This window comes from Balaenoptera ricei, chromosome 13, assembly GCF_028023285.1.
Source record: "Balaenoptera ricei isolate mBalRic1 chromosome 13, mBalRic1.hap2, whole genome shotgun sequence".
In the NCBI taxonomy this organism is placed as follows: domain Eukaryota; kingdom Metazoa; phylum Chordata; class Mammalia; order Artiodactyla; family Balaenopteridae; genus Balaenoptera; species Balaenoptera ricei.
In genome coordinates, this window is record NC_082651.1 from 39,971,924 (window position 1) to 39,993,039 (window position 21,116).

General features: G+C 53.7%; 1 protein-coding gene across 2 annotated transcripts; it reads right to left on the bottom strand.

Moving 5' to 3' along the window:
* Positions 1–40: 40 nt before the first annotated feature.
* Positions 41–16,336, bottom strand: EMX1 (empty spiracles homeobox 1). 2 transcript variants are annotated; one of them, XM_059942965.1, is made up of 4 exons: positions 15,295–16,070; positions 10,180–10,224; positions 9,241–9,425; positions 41–606 (listed from the first exon to the last, which is right to left on the bottom strand). In XM_059942965.1, the coding sequence occupies exons 1-4, from the start codon at positions 15,806–15,808 to the stop codon at positions 439–441; spliced, it is 912 nt and encodes a 303-aa protein (XP_059798948.1). In that variant the 5' UTR covers positions 15,809–16,070; the 3' UTR covers positions 41–438. The 2 variants fall into 2 exon arrangements, with proteins under 2 accessions (XP_059798948.1, XP_059798949.1); XM_059942966.1 differs by lacking the exon at positions 10,180–10,224 and having other exon boundaries at positions 15,295–16,336.
* Between the last annotated feature and the right edge of the window lie 4,780 nt (positions 16,337–21,116).

A 21,116-nucleotide genomic window follows, 5' to 3' on the forward strand; every position in this document is an offset into this window, starting at 1 on the left:
CGCCAGGCTCGCAGGCTCTGGGGCTGGAGCTGGATGCCTGTGTCATTAAGAGAGAGACTTTTATTATTCCCATAGGGAAGGGAGACACAAGGGGATCACTAGGAACTACAGCGGGTGCCTGGAAAATAAATTAAAACAGAAACGCATCAAAACAAAAAGGAGATAAGAGAAATGGAGAGTGGCTGGGAGGCTGCGGTGGCCTGCAACCCGCTCAGGCAGGCAGGCTCTCTGAGGAGAAGGTCGAGCAGTCCCGGGCCTCAGCCAGCCCATTTCTTGTCCCTCTGTCGGTGGTGGCCCCAGGCTCCAAGCCCTCTGGGGCCGTGACCTGAGGCCTCCACGCAGCCTGGCCAAGGAGTGGCCAGAGTCGTGCTGGGCCCGCCGAGGGGCCTGGCCAGCAGCGAGCAGCGCTCCGCCCTCGTGGGTCTGTGACCGCCCACCCTAGTCATTGGAGGTGACGTCGATGTCCTCCCCGTTGGCCTGCTTCGTGGCGATGCGCCACCGGTTGATGTGGTGGGAGCCCTTCTTCTTCTGCTCCGACTCGGGCCCCTCTTCCTCCAGCTTCTGCCGCTTGTACTTTGTCCTCCGGTTCTGGAACCACACCTTCACCTGGGCCAGGGAGGGAGGGGCACAGGTGAGAAACACCCAGGAGGCCCCCAGAGCGGCCACCAGGGCCTCAGCACTCAGGCTGAGCTGGGAGCCGGAGGGGGAAACCGAGGCCAGGGTTGCCTCCTTTGGCCGGTGCCACCTCATGCGTCTGGAGGTCTGCCCTTCCAGATGCAAATGAAGGGGGCCAGGGAGAGGGCACAGGGGGCCAGAGAGCGGCCGTTTTCCTGTCCCCTCAACAGAGGGAAGGGAGGGGGTCATGGAACTGCCAAGCATCCTGGTTCCTGCAACCACAGGAACAGAGAGACCTGGGTCTCTACCAGTTTTTAGAGAAGAGGTGAATAATTACTCCTTCTCAGGGTTGATGTGAACAGGAAATGAGGGAATATACAAGAAGCCATCACACGGGCTCTGATGGCCTGGAGTGAGCCCCACCCCCCGGGGCAACGCTGTGCTCTCTGTGGCACAAAGAGGCAGAGTGGACACGGCTGCATAACCAGGAGGTGGTGTCCACACCAAGAGCAGCGCCCAGGACAGCCAGAGCGCTCCTAGGGTCACGGACCCTGCTGCTCGAGGCTCGAACTTCTCATGCTGTCTAGGTTAGTCTGTTCCACCAGAGGACCCCATCTTAGCAACCTCAGGTGGAATTCCAGAGGGTCTCTGGGGAAGGTGGTGCCGAAGGGCAGGGTTATGAGGCATGGATGGTTTCCTGAAATGACAGCACATTTAAAAAGCAGGTAGGTTTAGCCAACGGCAGTTGGAGTGATCCACGGTGCCCATGCCGGTGGTGAGCGGTAAGTCATGTGTGTGGAATGATGATGAGCACCTCGGTTTGGCAGCAGCAGTGAGTGCTGAGGGGAGATCCTTGAATCCCGGGCAGGCCTAAAGGCAATCCTCAGAAACACTACCCACTTCTGCCCCTGCTCCCTGAGAATGGGTGAAAAGCACAGGCCGTAGGCATAAAGCCAGGCAGTGACAGCCAAAGCAGGCCTGACATCCAGGCCCAGGGAGTAGCTTCGTGCCCAGGATGCCCCACTCTCACATTTCCCAGACACTCCCCTCTGTCCCCTCCATGGAGCCGACCCAACCCAGGGCTCCTCCAACAGCCCACCCCTCCCCAGGGTTTCCATGGTACCATCTGCCTTGCCCGTTAATTTTCGAGCACGAGGATAGGTGTGAGGGCAGCCAGTGGTCAATGACACACAGAGCAGCCAGCCAGGGACAGGAAGAGATGAGGTACCTGGCCTTGGTGGACGGTGAGGGAAGGCCTTCTTCCCTCATTTCCAGAGCTGGCTTCAAACCCATTGCCTGCATGTCCCAGCTCAGATAGATGGGGAGGATGGCAGATGCTCCAGGCGCAGGGCTTCTGGATTCCATGCCCACCTTTCCTTGGGCACAGGGCTAGCTGGGCCCTGGGTGGTTCTCGGCACAACCATTTGGCAGCCAGCCTGGCCCCTGCCCCCCGCCCTGGAGCCCACTGTGACTGTGCCAGCCCGTAGGCGGGTGAGCTCGGCCAGCCTCCTGTGCAAGGCTTGTGTGTGACTCAGGCCTGGGGCGGTGTTCCTGAGAGCCCGAGGGGCTGGCTGAGGGCTAAGCGTGGCCAGCCTGGTGATGCGTGATCTGGGGCAGCACCAGGGACACAGGGCCCCTTTCTGCACCTTCTCCTTCCCACACACACTCCCCAGTCTCCTTTCAGAAGGAGACTCGTCTCTAGTGGGATGGACCTAGGCTGCTACTCTTGCCCAGCCTCACTGGTCCAAAGAAGGAAAGCTTCTTGGGCACAGGGCATAGGGTATGTTTTCACACCAGGGCTGGCTTCCTGGTACATACAAATGAAAAGCAATTCTGAATACTTTCTCCATGAAAACTACTAGGGTCAAGGAGGCAACTCTCTAGAAACAGGGACGAAAACTCTCTCCCCAGGCAGCCTGGCTATCTTCCGGAAAACAGCCTTGGGCTGAGTGTCCAGATGCTGTTTACAAAGACTGTAATAACAAGGGGATGCTTATGACTTAGTAATATCAGTGAAAACGACAGGATGCACAGTTTGGGCACAGTGTGATCACACCATGGAAAAACAAAGCCTATGCATGGGGAAAAAAGACTAGAAGGAAATGTACCCAAAGTATGGGTGACTTGTCTTTCTTCTTTCCACTTTTCTGACTTTTCTTTAATGCATTACTGATAACAATCATCAGTAATTTTTTTATTTGGAAAAAGTAAAGGAACTGGGCTCTGAATGTAGTAAGAGATAAGAGTGACACCCCAGCCAGGCAACGCTGGGGTCACTCCAGAACCCCTTCCCTAAAGGACAGAGGACCTAGAAAGGAACCAGGTCACATAGCGTGGGTACCAGCGCAGTGGGAGCGGCCTTAGGAGGCCTGCTTATTCTTCACTGCCTCCCCTCAACACCGGCACGCTACTCACCTTTCAAGTCCAGGGCACACTTGGGATGCTGGCTGGAGGAACCCCTCACCCATCTCTGAGCCCTCTGGGTTTGGGGAGAGAGAGGTTCCTTGTGGCCGCCCAAGTCCCCACCTCACTCAATGTCTCTCAGTTTTTCTGATAAGCGAGATCCTTCCAAGAGTCTCCACTTTTGTCTGAGTTACACCACCTGGAATACTCTTGCTTAGTCTTCGAAACCCTGCTCCCTTGTTCCTAGACTGGATGTGCCCCATCACCTGTCTGTAACTCCTTAGTGCTTTTATCTGCCTCAGTAACAATGACCCCAGCAACGTGTGAATTTATTTGCTCAAACCTCTGTCTCCTCATCAGATGGTATGGGAACGGGGAGAACGAAAGTGGTGTGTTAGCTGGCTTTGGAGGCCCAGTGGGCATGTTCCAGGTATGTTCAGCCAGTGGGGCAGAGGTGAAGTGACCTAGCCCTATGCTCTAGGAAAGAGGCGCTTGGGCCAACCTGGAAAACAGGAGAAAATTAATGGTAGAGGGATTGAGGTCTAATTGGAAAGGGGGTTTTGAAAGTGCTAACTGCTGCAGAGATGGGATCCTTTTTTGGCTTAGTTCAGTGGACACTTCTACAAGAGGGTCAGTTCTTAATTCTTCATGCTGTGGATTGGATTAACCACTTCTGGGACGGGAGGTGGAGAGGAAGATCCATTGTTGAGGGGACAAGGGTCAGCTTGAGTCAGGTAGGATAAAGAAGGTAAAACTGCTGCGGATGAATGAATGAATGAATGAAGGCATTAAGGCATTAGCAGATTGATCATCGTATGCACTAATGAATGAAGACGTGCATGAGTGAATGGACAAATGAACTTACAAACAAGCAAACTACAACTCGAGCCAGTGTGTCAGACTTTACCTTTGAATGAACCAGGTTTGGATCCCTTCTTTTCCACCACTCACCATCTTAGCCCATCCCAAATGGGAAAGTCCATGGCTCCTGGCCCCTGCATACTTTCAGGTGAATACCTGTCCTCTCATCAAGGAGTTCAAAAACCTCTATCAAGGGGCATTTGAGTCTTGTAACTCTGATACAAGAAGTTCCTCCTTATGTCCTACTGTTGTCTCTTCTGTTTTAATTTAAGTCTGTCATCCTCAGACACAGAGAAAGTCCTCATACTAGAAAGAAGCTTAGCGACATCAGTCAAGCCACTCCTCAGCCGGCTCACCTCCCTGCCCTCTCCACTGGGATCCACTTCCTAACATTTGATCACGTGAACTGCTCCCGCTCCCAGTGTCAAGCCCAATGCCATGCTAAGCTCAACCCTCATCCCACCAAACTGAGGTTACCTCTGACTCCCCATCAACTAGAGTCCTAACTCTTCCTGAGCTTTCTTGGTTCCTCCTCTCTCAGTCTGCCCTGGATGCTTGCCCTCACTCTTAGGGAGACATCACAAGATTTGCCTGCTCGCTCAGGACCACACCCTCAGAGAACCATTCCAGTCTCCCTTATCTCCTGCCTCCCACTGGCCTCCTGGAGTTTCAGAGGTGCAGAAGTTCTTGGAGAAGAGCCAAGACTTAGAGAAGGGATGAGTCCATCTCAGAACACACAGTGAGCTAGCAACCTTTCCCTAAAATTCAAGTCCCTAGGGTATCTCCCTCTCAGCCATCTCCCAAAAGGCAGATATTCCAGGCAGGAACTCTTCTTACCATGCCCCTGGGGGGAAAAACCCATAGGCAGGTGACCACACATTCCTGCCTCCTAAGACCCCACCACCCATGCTCTCGGGACCCAAGAAGGTAGCCAGACTTGACAGCTCCTGCTCCGTCTTAATCTCAAAGCCTCCCCTTTCTTCCCACCAACCTACACATCCCTCCAAGCCTTGCGTGTCTGCGGCCTCCCAGGAGACTTCCACCGATGCAGCTCTCCCCTGACTCCCTCAGTCCACAGCTGTGGCTTCAGTGGGACTCCAGTCACCCACCCCTCACATGTCCTGGCACTGCATGAGGAATCTCCAAGGCCAAGACACCACATTTCTGCATGCTTTTCCCTCACAGTTTAGCTCAGCTAAACTGAGCCAGGGAAGGTCAAGAAACACCTCCTGAACTGTTCAGAGCCGGAGGAGCAGCTGGAAACACTAACCAACCAATCAGCTGAAGCAACCAAATGCTTTCTCTCACTCCCCCCAGAACTAATGTGCCCCTCCCCACACAGGCACAGAAGCTCACAGAGGCACTCCGTGCCGTGTACATATGATAGCACCTGACCTTTGGGCATTGATCACACTAAGCCCACATGTGCTCCACATTATGGGCATACATATGTTACATACACCCATTACACACACACACACACACTCTCTCTCGGCTCTGATCTGACCCAGGCCCGAGTCTGCCCCACCAGCCACCAGGACTGAAGCTTAGATGGGCTTCACTCCAGTGAGACTCCTGGGCTGCACAACAGTGAGAAGCAAATAATTAGAGCCAGAAGGAAGACCTAGCCCTTGCCCAGGGCCCCTCCCTCCACCTCCTGGATTAACCCACGGCCATCCCAGCACAAATACCCCACACGCAACCAAACTATAGCCCTACCCCAACAAAGCATCTCAGGTTGCCCACCCCCAATATCCCATGCTAGAGCTTTGGGCATACAGACACCCCTGAAATCTGAACTAAGACCCCCACACCAATCTGCTTAACCCTCCCAGAAGTTTTATCCATGAACTGGTAAATAAAATTCGACCATCTAGATCAACAATCAGCTATGAGAGTGTAAGGGAATGATAGAAGGAGAGGGACAGAAAGGGAGCAGTGACAGCAGAGAGTGAGGGAAATGACTGATAAAGTTAACATATGGATAAAGTATACAATCAAGAGAAACTTGCCCGTTCATTCAATACATATTTATGGAGCATCTACTTTTTGCTGGTCACTGAGCTGGGCCCTGGAGCACAGCAAGAAATAGGAAGGCTTGGCCTCTGCCTCCCAGAGCTGAGATGCTCAGGCCTATTTATTTATTTATGCTCAGGCTATTGTTTATCAGGATCACCCAGAGAGCTGTTTTAAAAATGTTCCTGGGTCCCATCCTGGAACTCCTAGGAGAATCTCCTGAGCAGGGTCCAGGAATCTGCATTTTAAGATTTCTTTGAGAGACGGATGCAACCAGTGTACAGACTGACATTTTGACATGGAAGATTATTAAACAATAGCAAAGTCCTATAAATATTATGATATGCGGGAGATATGCTGTGAGTTCTGAGAACCTGGAGGAGGGGTTATACAGAAATACAGAGAAGTAGAATATAGATGAGCCAGAAGCTCAGGGCTGAAAAGAACCCTGGAGTTCATTTCATTCAATCTTTCAGATCAGCAACTGAGGCCCAGAAAAAAAAGACAAAGTGAGAGCTGATGAGATGATAACCATTACAGACATATGCATACACTGTCAGCTGCTAAAGATCTATAGAGATGGACGTTTGAGATGGATGGTAGATATACAGAAGGTAAAACAGAGTAGATGATAAAGAGATAATCAACAGTTGGGTAAATAGGAATTATTGTTAAGAAGAAGATAGAATTAATAAAAAATAGGAGATGTAAATTAACCAGCTTTGCAGAGGCAGTTTAATGAAAGCAGACAGAAGTACACGGCTAGATATAAAATAGCTCTCTGTGAGAGATGAATATAGATATTGACAGTAGAAGTAGATGGCAGGGGGCCGATGGGAGTGACTGATGCTTGACAAATAGCTGATAGCTAGAAATGACAGGTCAGCCTGCCTGGCAAATACAGAGAGATAAATAGATAATTAGTTAGTCATATAGCCTAGGTCTTAATGATAGTTAAGAGAGGGACAGAAAGACAGCTCTGCTGATGAAAAAGACTGAACTAAGAGTCAGGAATTCCAGGTTTGGATCTTATTATAACACTAATTTGACATATTACTTTCAACAAAAGGAAGGGAAGCACTGGGGATGAGAATTAATCTTATTTGAGTTCATATTAGGTGCCTTTAATCCTTAAACAATCTATTTTATGGATGATGAAAACAGAACTCAGAGAGGTTGAGTAACTGGCCCAAGGTCACACAGTCAGTTAGCAGGGAGGCAGATACTGAAATCCCATCTGCCTGCATGGGGTGCTCTGCCTAGTTCATCTCTCCATCTCAAAGGCCTCACCTGGAAAGTCAGGACTCTACAAGGAGGTTTCTCAGGCTTAAATCGCCCACAGTTCTATTATTTTGTTTGTTTGTTTCATATGCTTAACCAGCTCATTTATAGATGGAACAAGATTAGCCATGCGTTTTGATCGTTAGTGAAGCTGGATACATTTTATTTTCTATCTGGTTTTGTTTTAAATATATGTTTAAGCACCTTATAATAAAAATGAAAGAGAAAATCATTGGGTTTACTAACTGGCATTGTTAGGAGCAAATATTGACAGGCAGATAGGTTCAGTTGAAAGAAAGTCAATTAAAAATGCTCTGGCTGAGGTAAAAAATTGAAAGTTTAAAAACAATGACATTATTTCAACAAGTGTTAATCTGTGGGTGGTGGGCTTATAAACGGTTTTGTTTTCTTACACTTCTGCAATTAAAATTTATAACTAATACTTTTAAAATGAAGTTAACTATAAATACCATTCTTAAATTGACACCTTGTTTTAAACGACAATTTTAAAACACTGTTTGCCAAGAGGGCAAAGGGGGTATTATTTTATTAACTTCTTTTTTAAAAAACATATCTTTCTTTAAAACGTTTTTAAAATTAAGTCCGTTGTTTTGTAAGCTTTATCTCTGCAGTTAGAACAGCCCAGCTAGCAAATCTGAAAAAGCCCGGGTCCTGCCGCGGAGATGGGAGCAATGCATTGATGAAATAGGGCATCAGATAGATAGGACAATAGATACCAAAATGCGACGTGAGCGGCAAAGAGTGAGGTCGGGGCTGCAAGATGTTGGGGACGAAGTTTGGGTTTGGACTCCCCCACGACGCCTTCCATCTATCCTCACTGCTACCCGGGAGACCCCAGGCTGCACACACACCCCACCCCCACCTCCAGCCGGACGCCTTCTCACTGTCCAGGACTAGGGTGGAGGATGGTGGTGTAAGAGGGGCGAGGCGAGCTGAAAGGGGAGCGGAAGATGAAATGCTGGCGGGCGAGAGCTGCTGGGCCGCGCCAGCCGACCTCTCTCTTTGCAAATCTGGGCTCTGTCAGGGACAGAAGGGAGTTAAGGTCTCCCGAAGCCCATTCAGATACTGAAATCCGCCTCCAGGGCAGCAGCCAGCCACCCCCGCACGTTGGACTCTGGGCGGACTAAGAGCTTAGCGGTGCTTCCAGACAGCATTTATTTATGGCAAAGTCTTTACTTACAATAAACCCAAATCTGCCTCCCTATAATTCCTTTCTAGTTCTTTAAATTTTTTTTCTAATTATCAATTACAAAAATACTACGTGGTGATTGTAATTTCACCCAGTTCAAACCCCTTCAACTCCATTACAGTTTATTCCCTCCCCAACTCAACAGCCCTTCAAGTGATTGGAAACAGGTCCTGAGTACCAGAATCTGCTCTCCCACCGTTCCCAGGCCCCGCCAACGCCCGCGCACACACGCCACAGTTTCAGAGCCCTGCCAGCCGGGCTGGGCAGAGATCAGTGCCCCCCTTGGACCCCCAGCAAGGCTGCGCGCTCCCGCCTAATCCCTCTGCTTCTGATGTTTATAGCCTGAGGACACGTGGGCTTTCTCTCCACAGCACACCCGCTGGGGGACAGCGAGGCCTCCGCCCGCTTTGCCCCTGCACAGCAGCGAAGCCAGTGCGAGACAGGCCTGGGCACCCCACACACCCCTGAGCGCCCCCGGAACAGTGGCGGGAGAAGGGCTGCAGTAACCGCAGGGCTGAGACGGCGCCAGAGGGCCCGGGTGGGCGCGGAGTGACCGCGGCTTGGGCGCTCCGCGCTCGGCCGGCTCCCGAGGGCGCCAGCCGCCTCCTGGCAACTGGCACCTCCTATGGGCTATGGGAGTGGGGTCGGGATAAGGTTTGATCCCAACCTCCCGGTGGGTCCTTAGTGCTTAATAAAAGTCCTGTGGCCTCTTCGAGGCTGCATACAGTCGGAGGGAAGACAGGCGTGACGGGGGCGCCGCAGGGGTAGCGGGAGAAGCTGGGGAAGGCTGGGGGCGAGGCCGGCCGCTCCGGCCCCCCCTCCACCTGGCCCCCGGGCGCAGCGCGGATCATTACCTGCGTCTCGGAGAGGCTGAGGCTGCCGGCCAGCTGCTTCCGCTCGGCGCCCACCACGTAGTGGTTCTTCTCGAAGGCACGCTCCAGTCGCAGAAGCTGCGAGGGCGAGAAGGCCGTGCGGATCCGCTTGGGCTTGCGCGCGAAGGGGCCGTGCAGAAGCAGCCCGTCCTGGGGCACGTCGCTCGCTGCGGCCGCGCCGCCGACGGCAACACACGCAGATACAGACAGAGAGAAGGGCGCCGTGAGCCGCAGCCCGGCCAACGGGCCGCCCGCGGAAGCCGGCCAAGCTACCCCTTGCACCGCGCTCTCGCACACGCCCCGGAGCGCTCCGATGCCCTCTCCAACCCTTGACACACGCACTTCTCCTCTTTCCCTTTTGCCGCCCCTTCCGTAAGTCCACTCCCCTTCCCAACACCTCCCGGCTGAGGGGGCCTCGCGGAATCGCAGCGCTGCGGATCACTGTTAGGCCAGGAGGTGGGCCCAGGCCTGGTGAGGCCCAAATCCACAGTGCCTGGAGCAACCTAAGAGGCCAAGGAGTGGGAAGCTCTTTTTGTCGGCTTGCCCCGTCATGTCTCCCTCAAAGTGGACCAAGAGCAGAGACGGGGCTGGGTGTCAAGAAAGTGGTAAGGGGAAGAGCCAGGTAGTTAGGCATCCCCCTACCAAATACAGATTCAAGAGGGTATTCAAGAGGGTATCCCAGGAACTCTCCCTTCACACCTGCTTAAACCAGCCTTGCAACTAAATGCTCAGGCTACTAGCCCATAGAAAATTCCTTCCAACAAGCCAAGGCTCTGCCTTGCAAGTGGTAAAAATAGGCTATGGGCTAAGTCAGCATCCAGGCAGCACCTGGAGGTCTAAAGTTAGGTTTCTTCTTCCCGGCTTTCCCACCTCTCTCCCCTCAGGCCTTCAGGTAAAATCGTCTTCCCACAGGAGACTTACTGCTCTCTGGTGGAAAAAGGCCTTGCTTCATCCCTGAATAATCCCCTGCCGAAGAAACACGTGTATAAATATCTAGATGTCATTTTTCTCTCTAATATATATAGATATATTGGTTTCTGCATGGGTGTGTGTAAATACATGCTCCAGCCTCCCTACTGTCTTCTTCTCCCATCTACCATACAGGATTTTCAAAGAGTGCAACTGTCCCTTGGCAAATGTTGGCCATCATGGGGACTCAGCTCGTACATGCGGGAGGAGGGGCTGACATTGGGCTGGATGGGGCTGAGGTGGTGGGGTCAGGAACTACAAAAGTGAAACTAGCTTCCACCCACAGCCCCAGTCTCAGTGAACCCCCCACTAGGTCTTCACACCACCTCTGGCTTGGTTGCACATGCCAACAAGACTGGAGACAGGCCCTGACATCATCCACGGAGCCTCATGCAGTGGCACATAACAGTACCCTGACCCACCAACAATGCAGAGCACTAGATGAAATGTTTTGACAGTTAGTTGTTGAGATTGACTGATCCAATTAATTTCTTCAGAAACGGCCACTGGTTTGACTCAATTTGATTTGTTGTTTCATTTTTTAAGACAATTGTTTGGATAATTCGGTTGAGATCTCCCATCTCTGGAAATATCTCTGTAAGTGAAGCAAGGGCACATAATTGAGATGCTATGGCTAAAACTCTCCAGGTAACTGTTCATATCCCTCTGCTGGTGGAAACTGCCTGACATGACTTTCTCCACGTCCATGGGCTTTGGACACCTACACAGGCAAACTTCATTGCTGGGGTTTTCTGTGGAACAGCATTGCCTAGGAATGAGGGGCTAGTGCCTGGGGGGAGACAGAGTTGCCTGAGAGGCAGAAGCCACTAACTTCCAGTCACCTTATCCATTTCAAGTGGCTGGATCTGTGCTTCTATAAAAGTGAGTGGGATCACATCATAGGAAGATGGAGGGAGGACACCCTGCCTATTGGGCCCTTCAAGGTGGGGGCAGATCCAGGGCTCTCAGGCCTGACAGAAGGAAGAGAAGTTTAGCTTGCGGTGGTGGAGGGGACAGATGATCAGGGGAGGTGGTCTGGCAGAGGGGGGTAAGAGGGAGAGAAAGGAGAAGAATGATCCAGGTGGGAATAAGAAGGATTAAAGCCTCAAGTGAGGGCCAGTGTGATAGGCCGGAGATAGGTGAGAGAGGTGGGTGGGAAGCAAACACTTCTTGCTGATGTTAAAATAAATTGCCTCAAAAAAACAACAGCATTCTGAGCTCAAGTCAAGTACCAACAGTGGTTTCCTCTGGACAAATGAGCTGAAGAGGGAGAGAAAGCCCACCCCTGTGATCACAGGGTTTGGCCTCAGCAGCCTGACTGGCCCAGATTGGTCAGAAGTGAAGTGGCAGCGTGGAGAGACCGGGGAGTTGTGAGTGAATGGGATGCAGAAGTGTGAAGAGTAGTGTGGGGCTGAGAAAGCAGGACTGCAGCCTGCCTCAGTGTGTGTGATTTGATGGCTATTTTGTAATTTCGTGGTGTGTGTTGGTCACTTGTGTGGTAGAGTTCTCTATGTTTGTCTTTATAAACCCAAAGTGGAGGACGGAAGCAACAAGCTCCTCCTGACATACACGTCTCTTTGCTTCAAGTCAGGCTATTTTAGGGGAAAGGTAGGTTGCTTGAGGTCTCCCTCAACTGGAGAGAGAATAGCCCCAGTTCATTGTAATGCCCTGAAGGGACAGATAGCATGTATCCTGTAGTCTGTGTTCCATGTGCAGAAACACAGGGGCCCTTCTGACCCAACCAAGAAGCAGAGGCCAGAAATAAGTATTCAAGATGTTGATTAGTGATGACAGATTTGATTTCAAAAGAATCAGGGCTCTTTCCTGTAAGGAACAGTATGTTTAGTACAAAACTGAGAAACTCACCAATAGCTGCATGCTTGTGTAAGAACTAGGGTGGTGCCTATGAGCCTGGGCCACTCTCACTCTGACCTATGGAGAGGGGGCCTCAAACGTCCCTACCAAGGCTTCAGTTTCCCTTAATTGGATCACAAGGGCAGAACAAGCTTGGGACTGGGTTGCGGTGTGGCCTGTTTAGATGCAGTAATTCTGGGCTCTGAGAGCGGGCTGTCAGTTTCAGACAAGGACAGGTGGAAAAGTGGAAAGGGGCTGGCTTAGCCTTCCCTGGAGCTAGTATCTGTACCCCACCCGCCCCGTTTTCCTCCAGCCTTCTCTGCGGGCCCCTTTAAGGCACTGGCTGGGACCTAGCAACGGAGGTTCCCAGGAGTGAGGCGGCAGGAGGTGGGAGCTAGGGATTCGAAGGCCCGGGGCTCGAGCTGCAGTCCCTCCTGGAGAGGCCGAGGCAGACTGGGGGCTCTGGGCCGGATGGCGGGGCGGAGGGGCCTGGGGCTACGAGACGGAGAGGCCCGCCCGGCAACGGAGATAAACTCTTTCCCCCTCCTCCTGCCGGAACAAAGGCGCCCTTTGAAGCACCGGCCCATTACCACCACCAGTCCCAGAGGGCCTGGTCTCCCACGGCCCCCTCCCGACGCTGCTCCTCGGCCTGGAAAGTTCCTGCTGTCCGGGGGAAATAGTACCGAAGTGCGGCTAACTCGTTGTCTCCGCCAGCTCCTCCCCTTCAGGCCTCGAAAGCCGCCCCCGTCTTCGGCGTCCCGCCGCCTGGTCCCGACCATCCCGCGCTGGCTTCTCCTCTCCCACCGCCTCGCTCAGCGAAGAAGCCGCTTCCCTGCGCGCCGGGACCGCGCTGCTGGAGAGCGCTGCGCACAGAGCGCAGACGTGTTCTTTTTCGTTCGTGTAGGGTTTCGCTTCTTGCATTAAAACGGGGCTGAAATGAGCATCGCAGAGACCCGGTTCTCTAGAAAACGCGGCGCCGGAGGGCCTGAAATGGCTCGGCTCGTAGCCCCGAGGGCCCGCGGGATCGCAGGACTCGAGGGCGCCCGGGCCGCAGGGGTCTGCCCCGACGATGACCGGCCCTGAAGCCAAAACTTCTTAGGATTCGAAAAGTCCTTCAGTGCCCAACGGATTCCGTGTTCAACAATGCGACCACATTTGGCTCCATCTCCGCGTCCAGACACAGTTCTTGGGAGAAAAATGCAACCGTTTTTGCAACTCGACAACGTGCCCGCCGGGACTGACGGCTCAGGGAGCGGCGGCAAATTCCGAGAGGGTTTTGCGGAGGATTTATTCGGCCTCGCCTGACTGGGGATGCTCAGAGCTGGAGTTGGATCTCTCGCAAGGCGCCCCCGACGCTTGGCGCCCCCGGCCCTCGCACCCTAAGCCCGCGCGGGCGAGGCCAGAGGCGGGAAAGGTAGCGCGGAGGGCGTGGAGCGCCGGGTCCAAAGCCGAGGGCGTCGCCGGGAGGCCATCTCCGAGTGAGCAGAGACCACAGGGCTCAGGACCAGCTCTGCCCTCTTCTCCGAGCCCCTGTCTCTCTACTAGCCTCTTAACCGCTGGTCCCTCCGTCGCCCCGGGCCCGAAGGTTCACAAACAGCCGCGACTCTCAAATTGGCCCGCGGTCGCGAGGTTTAGAGACCCAGGCCGGGGACCCAGTCCATAGAGGACCGAGGTGGTTTGCTCAATTTTAAATAATATTTCATTTTACCAGTAAACATATATTTTAATTGACAGGTTTCTTTCCCATAGCGGCTGACACCATAGGCTTCCCCCTCCCCCCCCCCCCCCCAATGATTTGGGCAAATCTTTGAAATCCCCAGGGCAGACAAAACTGCCCACAAAGATTCTTGCTCAAATAATTACATTATCTTATTTTGTGGGATCTGTTGGGTCAGTATGCTTTGGCCAGATGGGACTGAGAAAATTGTCTGACAAATCGGGGCCCGGGAAAGCGGCTTTCCGTGAAACAGTTAAGCAGCTATAGCGAAAGCTTCAAGAGATCATTTTTTTCTGTTATCTAGATAATTGTACCCAATATCCAGTTTATTTTGACTGTGTACACCCAGTTTACCCTCGGATTAGCTCCAGGAGCCAAAGCTCTATCCACATCCTTTTCATTTGTTTTGCTAAAATCAGGGTTACCTAGCTCTGAGTCATGGAACCTCATAAGACTGAGGTCCGGTCTACACTAACAAAATAAAACCGGAAACTAAACCAATTACTGCACAAATTAAGGACACTCCAAAAAAAAAAAAAAAAAAAGAAGAAGAAGAAAGAAAAGAAAAACTCCAACAAATTCAAAGAAGAAAACGAACTCCAACTAATGGAACTCTTTCTTTTAGAAAAGTCACATCATTGAAACCTGTGTGTGTGTGAGAGAGAGAGAGAGACAGAGACAGAGAGAGAGAGAGACCGAGACCAGTGGGGGATCTTTAGCAAACCCACTGCCCGGTGCAGACTAGGGGGCTCGGACTGCCTAGGACCTTAAAAGCCCTCTGCCCCCGCCCCCTGCCTTGGAGGACTGCTGTTGGTCCCCCAGCAGCCGGTGGGTTCCCGGAGTCGGCGAGTGGCGGAGGAAGCCAGTTTGCTATTGCAAACCTTCCCACCCTAGGTCCGAGAAGCACCTGTGACTTGGAGAAGTCGGGTCGAGGTTGCTGACAAACATCCCAAGACAGCAGAGCACTCAACACTGAACATTAACTCTCCAGTTTGCCCTCCCCTCTGCCCCTTCTTCCCACAGACCCGGGGCACGCAGGTGGACTTTCCCCTGCCTCCAAGCGCCGGCGAAGGCGGATCCCTGGGAGTTGGTGGTGGAAGTGCGAGCGAAGTATGGTCCCAGGTCCATCTGGGTCGGAGGCAGGGCGGCGGGCGCTGCGCTCTCTGGGATGGGACTGGCTCAGCCAGGAGAGATTAAGGCAGGCCGCAGAGAGGACCAGAAGAGGCTCCAAGGATGAGCCCGGGCTTGGCGTCCTGACCAGCATCGTTCCTGGGAAAGCCTAGAGGTCCCAACCTGGTTCTCGGGGAGGGAACCCAACGCGGCAGAAGCGCGGATGGATCTGGCGTGGCTCGTCCCTGCTTAAGAATCGGCCTTTGCGGACCCGCAGCCTCATCAGCAACAACTTCTGAACGGCCCCGCACGCCCCCGAGCCTCCCCGCGCCACCTCAGCACGGGCGCCGGCCGGCCGCCGAGGCGGGCACAACGTGGGCACTCACCCTGAAAGCGGTGGCCGAAGAAGCGGTTTCGCAGCACCCAGGGATAGAAGTGCAGAGGGTCCCGGTGCTGGGCGCCGAAGAAGGAGTGCGGGGGCTGCAGCGGGGAGGCGCCCAGCTGGTGCGCCGGGTGCACGGTCAGCGCAGGGTGGTTCATGGCCTCGGGGAACACGAGCTCGGGCCCGCCGTAGAGCGAGCGGCCGGCGCCCGCGGCGGCGGGGAAGCCGCTCACGAAGGCCGCTTCGGCCGCGCCGGGGTGAGGGTAATTGAGCGCCGTGGGCCGGAGCGGCTCCTCCGAGGCGGCCGCCGCCAGGGGATGGGAGCCTGCACCCCCGCCGCCAGTGCCCCCGCCGGTGCCACCGTCCTTGGCCACCAAAGACTCGATGGTAAAGCCGCGCTTGGCTGTGGGCTGGAACATGGTCGCGGCCGCCAGAGCCGAGCGAGGCAGCCGGGCGCTGGGGAGCGCTCCGCGTCCTGGCGCCGCCGCCGTGCGGGGTGTGCACCCAGCCAGGCACATGCACACACACCAGCACCCCTCACCTCCCCCGCTCGCCCGCCCGCGCTCAGCCCCTGCCCACGAGCCAGGCGCGGAGCGGCGAGGGGTGTGCGAGCCAGTGAACGGAGAGTCGGGCCACGGCGCGCAGCTAGGCTCGCCGGCCTCTGCGGCCGAGCGGGCAGCTCCCGGCGCCGGCACTGGCGCGGGCTCCGTGCGATGCTGCGAGCTGCCTCTACGGCCTGGGGGCTGAGCCCGGCCCCCTCCCTCCCGAGTCCAGCCAGGACCGACCCCCGCCCCCGGCCCTCCCAGCACTGTCCAGCCCGGGCTCGGCCACCGCGATGCGAGGCGAGAGTTAGCGGGCACCTGCCCCGAGCCCGCCCATTGGCCGCGGCTCACCTGCCCCAAGGTGGGGGGCGGGGCGGGGCGGGGCGAGGGACAGCGGGTGGGGACGGAGCCAGCAGTCGGAGGCAAAAACCGGACTGGAGCTTGTGCGGGGCGATCTAGGCCTCCTCCCCATCTCGCGTCTTCTCGCATCTCCGCCCTTTAGCAGAGTCTGGCTGCCGCCGCAACCGTCTCAACCCACGCGGGAGCCGAAGGTGGCGTAGAAGGGGCCTGGGGCTTGGGAGAAACTCCAACCCCAGTCCCCAGTGTGTAAATCAGTCGAACCCTCTCCAGTTCGTCCCGGGATGTCGTTTCAGTTCGCAGATAACTTGGATCCGAGTGGAATGTGGGTGTTTGGAGTCCAACAAATAGGTTCTCCCGAGAACCAGCTCCCTGCTCCCCTGGCCTCCAGGACCCTCGGGATCACCCACCATCCGTCTCCTGGGCCGCAGTCTGAAGCCGCGGCCTTGGTCGTGAGATTTCGCGTTTTCTGGGTGTTATGGGTGACAGCTCCGGAAAGGGGTCGCGCAATTTTTTTCGCAAGGGCCCGGGCCGGGGACAGCGCTGGAGGAGCTAGCGGAGCGGTCCCCCTGCAGTCATCAAGCTGCAGTTCTCAGGGCTTGGAAGGAGCTCCTTGACCAGCCACAGACACCGCGGCCGGCTCGCAACGGGACGCAGGGCGATCTGCTTTCCTCCTCTTCTCTGGTCATGGGGCTCAGGTGCAGGCGGGCCAGGCCAGGCTGGGGCCTTGAAGGCACTGCCTTAAATTGGAGGTGGCCGAGCAGTCTAAAGCCATCCCCAAGAAGACATACCGGCCGTCCCGGGAACATAGCGGCCGCCTGGCCTCCCCCGACCCCCACCTTCCACCCGCGCCCGCGGAGCAGCGGACTACTCCAGCCAGTTTCCATTTCGTGCACTAATTCCCCGGGGATAAGAGGGCAGTTGGGAAGGAGAACCAATACTCAGAAAACTTTTTCATCCGGGCCTTCCAGGCCGCAGGAAAACACCGCATGCAGGCCTAGGAGGGCGTTAGGCGGTGATAGGGAGGCTGGGACGGGGACTCTGACAGCGCACTACGAGAAGGGGACTGCAGGCCGATCCGCTTCCTCGCTGCTGCCCGGGTCAGTCAGAGCGGCCTGGCCGCGGCCTGGGTGCGCGGATCCAGGCCGGGCCTCCCGGCGCCCCGAGGCCAGGAGGTCCTCGTTCCGCGAGACTCTACAAGAACTCCAGGCCGGGTCTTGGGAATGGCCCGCCTGAGCGCCCGGAGCCCCGGCCCAGGAGAGCGCTCCGGGCGCCCTTGTTGCCACAAAGCGGGTTAAAGTCTATTTTCCACTCGACTGCTCCGAAAAGCCCCCGCGCCGAAACCGTTCCGGCCCCCTTGGGCTAGGTGGGGAGGGGACATCGAGGGGGTGGGGGTGAGACTGCCGCACCCTGCAGCCGTTCGCGACCTGAGCAGACCCGGGCCGAGCACCTCGGAGGCGCCCCAGAAACGCCTGAGGAAGGAATCATTAAGGAATTCGTGGCGAGAGCCTGTGTCTCTTTTGCTGGCCTCTCCGGATCTCTCTGGCTCACTGTGCTGGTCTCTCCCTCGCTCCCGTTTCTGTCTCCGGCTCTCTGTCACTTTACCCCTTTCCTGCTTCCCTACCGTCACCCCACTTTTCCTCTATTTCTCCCCCCTCTCCCTTTGCCCCATCCTCAGTCCTAGATAAGGAGAAGCTCCCCAGAGCGGGGAAAGGGACCTAACCAGGCCATATCGCTGGGGTGGCGAGGGTGCGGAGCTGGGCAAAGACATAGAGCGAGATTTTCGTTCTATATGGAAGGAGACAACGGGGATTTTGTTGGAGCAAGGTCCCCACAGGGGCGCGGGTTTAGTTGGATAAGCGTTGCCTGGGCCTGTGCTCTGGTGGCGACAGACCGAGTGCTTGGGCCTGTGACCGAGAAGACAGGAGCCGGATCTTGTTAAACTCGGCCCCAGGGCCTCGTGCCCCTAGCAGGAGGTGAGCCTCACCTGTCTAGCTGCAGGCCCCCACCTCCTACCCCACCTCGAGGCTGGACATTGACTCACTAAATTGGGCAGGTAGAGGAGCTTGGAATCTACTGGGCCATTTCTAGACATATATACACTGGCCACATCTACTTTCATCGTCTGGCTCTGGCTATACATCTCCCTATGTAAATCCATGGACCTTTATAATAACAACTCCTTCCCTTGTTGTGGTGCTTTCCAAATACTTTGACATCAGCTGTCTGTCGTTAACCCTGTTTACAGATGAAGAAACAGACTGCACAGGACCAAAGACTGAAGTTGGTCATGGTCTGGGTAGAGGTGGGACAGCTCAATGGTCCTGGCCTGGCCCAGGTTCCGCCCCCATTCTACCCCCAAGCCCGCCATTGCTGCGTACTCCCACAGGATTAGTGATGGGGTACCCCGGTGCCCTGGGTGATGGGAGTTCTACTGCCATTTTTCCTCTCCTTACCCTCTCCCAACGCCCGTTTCTCTCACGTTCCTTTCCTGTAATTCCATAATTTCTCTCCCCTTCCCTCCCTCTGCAGATATTCATCCTTTACCTGATTTCCTCTATTTCTGCTCCTCTTAAGGCCTCTTTCCCCATTGTCCCTCCCCTTGCAGTAGGTTAAGAGAAGAATTTGTCAGCCTCAGGAGGTCTCTAAGTCTCCCACTGTGTTCTGGATCCAGCATCAATGACCCCCACCACGCCCCAATCTGTTCTTGTGCCGGATCCCCTGCTCAGTCCCTGCCAAGCTCTCAGATGTTTCCCATTTCGATCTCTCCCCCAAACAGCTGACCGTGTACATGCCTCCTCTCCTCACCAGTGGACAGCCGCCCATCTTAACCAAACACCTGCGGCCCCTCCCCCACCTCTGTTCCCCAGCCGTTCCTCTCCACCTCCCTGTTCTCCCTTTCAGGCTGCTGAGTTCTGCCGGAGCCCCCAGGTTGATCGTGCCTGCCTCATGCTGGAGCACCCTAAAGTCCCACACGTCTGCAGGCTGCCTACTTTTCACTCTGCACCTGCCTGAAGCCCAGCCCCTTCCCTGGGTTCCCATCTCCCCAAACCCAGCACTTTGGCTTTCTGCAGAGGAGCCTGATGCTTACTCAGAGTATAAGACCTGGACCATCTGTCCTGGTTCTAGCCCCACATCAACTTTTCTCCTCCCTCCGTCTCTGGAATAGCCTGGGCTCAAATCCTGACTCATTCATTTACTAGGGGTGAGACCTGGGGCCAGCAGTCTTGCCTCAGCTTGCACATTTGTGAAATGGCAAGCCTTATATGGGACCTCTGTGGGTATTAAATGAGATCTAAGTTTGTGATGCGCAGGACCAGTGCCTGACTCCAGAGAGGCGCTCGGTAAATGTTACACTCTCTGCCTTTGCCCATGTAGGAAACCTGGGAATCATCCTCCACTCCTCATTCTCTCTCATCCTCATCCTTCCAGTCACCAAGTCTTGAGGTCAAGCACTTCGCAAATCTGTATCCTCTCCCTTTTTGCTTCTTTGCTGGCTAACTTCATTCTTCACAACTCAGTCCAGCTCCTCCCAGAACCACCCCGCAAACCCTCACCACCTCTCACCACTCTGTCATAGCTTTCACCTGCAGGGTGGCGCTGTCTGTGTCTGCATCTTGTGGAGAGATTGGTCCAAAACATCCCCAGACATCTCCCTTTTACCTTCCATCTCTCTCTTTCCTCTTCAGCCTACTTCATCTTCATGTCTCCCTGTCCTCATGCTTCCCTCACTCTGTTAACTTTTCTTCCTCACCACCAAGTTTCTTGAGTAACTTTCGTCTCTCTCCAGATCCCTTATTTCCCCCTTGACTCAGTAAGCCTTTGCAACCTGGCTTCCATCCCATCATATTAGGAAAATGGCTTGCAAAAGCTCCAAAATTTTTATTATGGTGCTATTACAACAGAAACATGTGCTTATGGAGACGATAATAAGCACAACCTTGTGGCATTATTGTCACACTGAATGAGTTATAATCCCCACCCAGTGGCCTTAGAGCAATGCCTAACATGTAGTAAGCACTTGATAAATGTTAGCTATTATTTTATAGAGCTATTCTGTCCAATATGGACGTCATGTGGCTGTTGAGTGCTTGAAATGTGGATGGCCCAAATTGAGATATTCTTTTTTTCTTGAGGTATTCTATAAATGTAAAACACACACCAGATTTGGAAGGCTGAGTGTTGAAAAGTATTATCATTGTTATTAATATTTTTATCATTAATATTTTCTATGTTGATTACATCTTACAATAATAATATTTGGGGGTTAAATAAAATATATTATTTTTTATCAGTTTCTTTTTACTTTTTAAATGCAGCTACTAGAACATTTAAAATTACTTATGTGTCTCACATTATATTTCTATTGGACAGAGTTGCTATAGAAAATACAAGAAATCCAAAAGAGAGAGGGATGGTAAATGGATGTGGGGGAAGGGAAAACAGAGGTCTTATAATTGTCAAATCCTCCTACCCAGAAACAGCATCATGAAATTCTTATAGTATATCCTTCCAGTTCTGTCTATATGCACCTCCCTTAAAAGCAGGGCGGGGGGAGTCATACTGTACACAGTTTTGTAATCTGCTTCTTTATAACCATCACAAGCATCTTTGTATCCATTAAATATTCTCTATTGTTGACATTTATGCTGTTTACAAATTTTCACTATTTTAAGCAAAATTTTGACCAACAGCTCCATAGCTGTATCTCACTATATGTCTCTGAGTATTACTTTTCTATACAAATTTCTAGAAGTAATATCTAGAAAAGTAATTTCCAGATATGCAATATTTTAATTCTTTTGATCCACATTGCCAGTTTGGCTCTGGAAATGTTGTACCCATTTATTCTCCTCTGAGAGAGTTTAAAGGTTTCTCTTCATCCTCTGAAATGCTCATCAGGACTCCTTATTTCCAAATCCCACTC